The following is a 6,409-nucleotide window of genomic DNA, read 5'->3' as shown; positions in this document are numbered from 1 at the left end:
AAAAAAAAAAAAAATCCTAATATCCTGAAATTCCGAAGTTCTCATTTTACTATGTTATAAAGAGAGGGAAAGCGAGATGATCAACCGACAAGTCAATCTGTAATCTATACTACCACATAACAGAACAATATGTGGACAGTGTAAATACTACTCATCTACAAAGTAGAATCCACTAATAAGGCATGCACTTGATTAACAAAATCAGGGTTCACAAAAATCAGACCTTGGGATCAAGCATGTAATTTATTGCAGCAACCAACTTGGGAAGTGAGAACTCATCAACTGCAATGGGCGCAGGGCCAACTCCTCTGGCATGTACTCGTTCTCCCCAGAAGGGTTGGTCTCCAAAGAAAGGAACTATTGTTGTCGGACACTGAAGTATAAAATAATGTTCATTAAGCATAATAAACGAAATCAGAACTTGAAAGTACTCAAACATAACAGGGGATATAAGACAATTACTGCAGCTTTTAGACCAGCAGCCGTTGTTCCAGCACCTCCATGATGCACCTGAAGCAAAGCAGAAAAACATAAGAATTCTCCAAGATTGTTTTTCAAATTTCAAAAGATGAAGAGTTAAATGTCATGGATATGAAGTGAGGCAAAGCTACTATTTAAGCATTTGGCGTCCACATATCCAGTAATACAATCTTTTAATATCCCTGTATCCAGTAATACAAAACTCATAAAGAACTCCCTATGATTTCATATAGTGCTAACATTACGTTGTTGTTTCTTTCAAGCACTAGGAGACATATGACATCAAAGTTGGCTGTAAAATAGCTGATGAAATTCCCAATAATCTTATATATGCCCCCTGCTCTTTATTTTGCCATTAATAAAGACTAATGGTATCAATATATTCCAGAAGACTGAACAGTTCAACTCCAGAAAAAGCCAACAGTCAGTTTTATCAGAGAATCGGACCTTAATAAATTTATCACCACATGTTATAAAGATTTGATAGCCAAGAAAAGAGAGAGAAAAAAGAAAAAAGGAATAGATAGCCTCACCACTGCCTTGCAGTGAAGAAACAGCCAGTCATGAGGGCAGTTGTCCAGTAAGTATATGGAATCCTTTGGCTCAGCCACTGAAAAAAGAAAAATTAAGCAATGTCAATTAGTACATTCAAATGGTCAACTAGACTAGAAATAAAATAGAAGACGGAAAAACTTACAATCCCCAAGGCCACCCCAGCCTTTGTTAATGATGCCTCTCTGTCCTGTCTGTTCTAATGCTTCGACGATTATTTGTGTCATTTTCTGTGGCTCTTGAACAGGCTGATATTTAAGAAAGAACAGATTAAAAGATGTTAATACCAATATTCAATTTAGAAACAAAAATTAAAAGAATAATTCATTAATGTTGGTTATGGTTTGCACTAGTCCAGTTAGATCCAGCATGATATGGTCAAGGAACAGTAAACACTAGGTACAGGAACGTGGGTATCTGTAGACTCTGTGTGATGCACACCCATGCATTTGCAGCTGAGAGCAAACTGTTCACGAATGACCATTTCATATTGTTTTTGTAGAGCAAGTTCATTTCATTACAACAATATAGTCCAATTGATTGACAATGGGGGAAATGTTTTTCCCCGACAAACCAAGTATAGACTTAAATTGAATAACGTCCCCATAGCAAATCAACTATCTAATTTAAACAGTAAGAAAACGAGAACTTACAAGGCTACCAAATCCAATGTATATAGGCTTGTCACCAGCTTCAAGCCATTTCACTAGAGGTTCTGGAGGTTGATAATTTGATGCAAGATCAAGGAAGCAAAATCCCACCACATCAACCTTAGGTCCCCAATCTGCATAGTGTTATTAAGTAGGAAACACCATCAGATATTGGCATACCTGCTAGTCATCATGATTGCTTAACGAAAATGTTTCATGCAGCCACAATAAGAAAACAAATTAAGAAAAAAATAAAGGAAGAAGGTTCCTCTATTCTTTCTGACATTGGAACATTAAGATGGACAATGAGATCAGATGTAGATGTCAATTTAGAAAGAAGTATGTGTAATCAGTAACTCTTTTGAGTGGATATATATCTGAAAAGAGGCACCTATACTCAATTCAACTGTAAATGATTATCTAAACAAGGTTTTTCCTTTTACTTTTCAATTAAACAAGGGATATACCCTGTAGATGGACATGCACACCACACTATCCTAGATAGCAACAAATGACTATCACTCGGCCAAAACTTCTTTAAGACCTAGCAAGTTACATAAAAATACAGTGCCTCCATCACCCAAGGAACTATAAATAATTAGAACATGGTGAGAAACAAGGTAAACACCTTTTGGTTTAGGAACAAGGTGGGGACTCCATATGTATCCATGTGGGACATCAGACTCGGAGCCTTGTGAACCACTTAAATATGTAACTGGTCGTAAGTTCAATCTTTTCTTCCGAACATCATTAATCATGTCCCGTATTCCAAGCCATATTAAGGAGTCAACAATTTGATACGAAAGCTGAAATTCGCATAAGCCAAATAAGTTAGAAAATTATCTGGAATTGTAAAATGAATTATATTCACAACTTCAAAAATGAGGGAAAGGTTAAAATTCAGAGGACACACCCTATATCCAGTCTGTTGCTTAACACGGGACAAAGGATGTGGAAATTCACTTGTTGGCCTGGTAGGAAAATGTCAAACACACACAATGCATATTCAAAACAGTGAAAACCAATACAGCACACTGAGAAAGACAAGAACGCTACAATTCAGAAAGATTACATTACCCTACAAGACTTACGTCCATGGCATTGTAAAAAATATATGAAGAGGTATTTTCAGTGCTTCCGCCACATGAGTATGCCCTGAAAAAAGTATTCATCATATAGTGGCAAAATATAGACAAATCAGAGAAGTGCACTTAGAAGTTCTCTTTATAAAGTACAACTAAATGTAAAAAGAACCTTGGAAGACAGAAAGTCGGCCAACCTACAAACTATTCTAGATGGAAAAACTGACGAAAAATTATGTCTATTGGAGATTCATTTACCACCCAGTATCCCAAGCTCCAACCCTAACCCAGTGACCATGAAATTGAGAAACCAGAAAAGGGTCAAGTAACTAGAATTACATAGATAGGTGTCAAAAGCTAACCGTATGCTGGGGGGTTTGCAATAATTGCATCCGCTTTAAAGAGGATACCAGAATCTAGATCAGGGTCTTTGCAAGCTGGAAGTAAGGAATATATAATTTCCTTTATCTGGTTACGCTGAATAGGAATCTCAGAAGGACCTGATGGCAAGAAGCCTTTATTTTTAACCATATCTGCTCATGGCAACAGAACAAGAAAAAGAATCAGGTAATTAGTTATATGAAAATGAATGATGGAGTATTCAGCTCTGACGAATATTTCAAGTAGCGAGAAATTCAATAGAAAAGATACGCAGTGCATTTCTATTGGAAAAAAGGAAGTTTCCAAGCCCATGCCCAGGTACTTTTTACTAAAATACAAAACCCCTTATTCCCAGATTTATTCATTTCAATGAGCCTTTATATATTGTACTGATGCACAGGATAAGCCAAAGAGCATTCATGGTAAAAATTAACCAGACAGAGTAACATCAGACAATTTACAGAAATACAAAACCCCTTATTGCCAGAATTAATCACTTTCAACAAGCCCTGATATAAGAAACTTAACATATTTGAATGCATGTGCAGGATGACATAAGAAAGTTCCCATATTAAACTAGTGCACAGAATGATCCAAATAAGTCCATAGGTAAAGGAAACAAGGGTCACTCAAAATCACCAAAAAAATCAGCCGCTCAAGATTATCAAAAGAAAATAGATCAGTTGCTTTCGTACTTACAGCCAGCAAGGATCTTTGGATCACCGCCTAGAGGATAAAACTCCAAGCCAGCAGTCAAGACAAACTCTTTAAAATTTGAATGAGTAGCTAGTCTTACACGATGGCCATAGTCCTGCACAAAAATGATATCAAGAACAAATTTCTATATTGTATAATAATTAAAAATCAAATCTCTTTGTTCAAACTCTATTTACCAAGCTCATAAGACTAAATAAAGCTAACATGTTAACTAAGTTTCATGATTTTAGATAACTAAACTAAAAGATAAAGAACTATATACTTCAAGAATATGAGATAAATCCTCTGACCTGCAAACGTTTGCCAATTGCAATAAATGGCTGCACATCTCCACGCGTTCCAACAATAAGCATTACTATTTGCATTGGTGGTATGCATTGAAGGTCGGTTGCATCAAGAGTCTCATCAGCAACATCAGTAGAACCGGAAATGGTTCCAACACCAAAAGATTGAGCTTCAATATCCCCTGGAACATCGAATTCGACAGTTCCGTCATCTTTGACAGTAGCTATTCTATTTAACAGCTTTAACTGCACAGTTGAGACTTTGAGTTATTGAAGAAAACATTAGAAGAGGTCAAGAAACTGTTCATATCTAGCACTGGTATAAATGAGATATACAGAATGGCCTCTCCCATGTTATACAACCTCCTAGAGCTTAGTGCCACTATAACAAAGGGTAGATAAAGAATTTCACAAGACAAAGTGTCAAACAGAAGATTATCTACGAATCAGAATGACCATATGAAAATACATTATATATAATTTACTTTTCTGTAGATAGATGTGAAAAGAAATCTATATCAACTTATTTAGTCATATATCCATATAAGACAAAAAAGGAAGCAATTAATTTCATAAAGACAAATAAACTTTCACCTCTTAATGGCTTATTGGTGCTACAATAGAACTCTGATCATAGTATACAACAATGAAAACATGCAAGTCCCATTTGAAAAGTAAATAAGGGCCCTTTGTTCGTTCTTTTCTGGCCATTAGCTAGTGGAGAACACATGTTAATTCCCTCTAATGACGTACTGCAGGGGACACACACTTTCTAAAGGTTCAGGTTATATTTGCAGGGGCATAGGCACCCATGGTCTCTCCTATGCATCATTCCCTTCTATAAAAATGACTCATAATGTGGATATAAGTTGAAAATAATAATAAAACTTCTCCACCCATAAGCATTGGCCTTATGGTTGAATTACATATTCATAATGTCTCTTCTCCCTACTCATATTCACTTTAATCGTTTTGCTTAGTAAGGATTAGGAATTAGCGACTTGAAAAGGAACAATGTACAATCCATTGCAATCTCTTTGCCTTCACCTTCATATCAGAAGGTCAGACCATGGTGAATGAACCATTTGAGCAGATAACATTAAGTCTTATGACTTCTCTCCCCGCTGTTGTTTATACTGCTTTGAACTCATAGCTAGTTGGCTAGACTATGTTATTCTAACTCTAAAAGAAATAATTATAGTACAAGTTTTCCCTAATCATGGTTTATGGGCTACCTTTAGTTACAGAGCCAGCCATACAACAGAAATCTGATGGTAACTCCTATGTTTCTTGACAGGTTATCATACATTCCTCTTTTTCTAGTGTGAGTAACAGTCATCATGGTTGAGTAAAACTCCACATTTCTGTGATTGTCAATAACTATTACTAAATATTAAGCAATTTGGACAAGCTTAAAGCGTAACAATCAGTGATGCAAGAAACAAAGATATCATCTTTGATGATAATTTACCTTCTGCTGAACTGGAATTTTGTTGTCGAAAATCTTTGCTGCCTCTTTGGACAATACACTAGGTCTGGTGCTCTCCGTTTTTGATCTCTCCAACTTTACTGGAACCGAATGTTGCACTGGCTTTTCATTAGTTGGTGATATCTCCGCTGGATTAGCTTTCGAAAAGCTAAAGTCAGAACTCCCTGAATGCCCTGAAATTCATACGTTTCATAAATGCAACACATTACCAAAACTCTATCAACACTCCGCATTACAGAACCGCTAAGTCAAAACAGAGCATATAGCATAAAGCAGTAACTTTTAACCATTCACCACCGTAATGCAGCAGTAACTAGTAACTATCAAGAGCAGAGAGTAAACTTAATTACTTCCTAAATACGCAACCTCCTGCGATTCTACTTCCAATTCTACCAAAATCTCATAAATTCTCTCAATTTTAAGAGAAACTCACAAACCTGCAGAGCTACCGTTGGTCACCGGAGCACTGACGCCTCCGCCACCGCCACTGGCCTGTCCGTTCTCCAACTCAACGCTTATCCGGCCACTCCCGCCGTCAATTTCCCGCTCAATTGCCAGCGAAACTTCAACAGAACTCTCGGAACTGCTCCGGCGATTCTCCGCCATCACCGCCGCCTGTTCCGGACCGCGCGGCCGGTCCTGATCCAGATCGGAAGCGAAGCGAGAAGAGGAGAGTGGCTTTGGATTCTGAGAGATTCGAAATTCCAGAAAAGAGAGAGAGAGAGAGAGAGAGAGAGAGAGAGAGAGAGAGGAGAGAGAGAGAGAGAGAGAGTG

General features: G+C 37.3%; 1 protein-coding gene across 1 annotated transcript in view; it reads right to left on the bottom strand.

Annotated features, from left to right (window-relative positions):
• LOC101313184 (sterol 3-beta-glucosyltransferase-like) overlaps nucleotides 1-6,241 on the bottom strand; it is a 7,792-nt gene extending 1,551 nt beyond the window's left edge. Inside the window, exons 1-13 of the mRNA XM_004292337.1 lie at nucleotides 6,073-6,241; nucleotides 5,618-5,808; nucleotides 4,153-4,392; nucleotides 3,845-3,956; nucleotides 3,127-3,297; nucleotides 2,774-2,837; nucleotides 2,596-2,653; nucleotides 2,311-2,488; nucleotides 1,686-1,816; nucleotides 1,178-1,280; nucleotides 1,014-1,090; nucleotides 463-510; nucleotides 224-373 (exon numbers count right to left, since the gene is read on the bottom strand). Coding sequence (XP_004292385.1) covers nucleotides 224-373; nucleotides 463-510; nucleotides 1,014-1,090; nucleotides 1,178-1,280; nucleotides 1,686-1,816; nucleotides 2,311-2,488; nucleotides 2,596-2,653; nucleotides 2,774-2,837; nucleotides 3,127-3,297; nucleotides 3,845-3,956; nucleotides 4,153-4,392; nucleotides 5,618-5,808; nucleotides 6,073-6,241 — 1,692 coding nt within the window. The remainder of the gene's footprint in view (nucleotides 1-223; nucleotides 374-462; nucleotides 511-1,013; nucleotides 1,091-1,177; nucleotides 1,281-1,685; nucleotides 1,817-2,310; nucleotides 2,489-2,595; nucleotides 2,654-2,773; nucleotides 2,838-3,126; nucleotides 3,298-3,844; nucleotides 3,957-4,152; nucleotides 4,393-5,617; nucleotides 5,809-6,072) is intronic.
• Between the last annotated feature and the right edge of the window lie 168 nt (nucleotides 6,242-6,409).

The sequence above is a fragment of the Fragaria vesca genome, linkage group LG2 (assembly GCF_000184155.1).
Source record: "Fragaria vesca subsp. vesca linkage group LG2, FraVesHawaii_1.0, whole genome shotgun sequence".
In the NCBI taxonomy this organism is placed as follows: domain Eukaryota; kingdom Viridiplantae; phylum Streptophyta; class Magnoliopsida; order Rosales; family Rosaceae; genus Fragaria; species Fragaria vesca.
The sequence above is the reverse complement of the archived record's forward strand: the minus strand, read 5'-3'. Positions and strand labels throughout refer to the sequence as shown.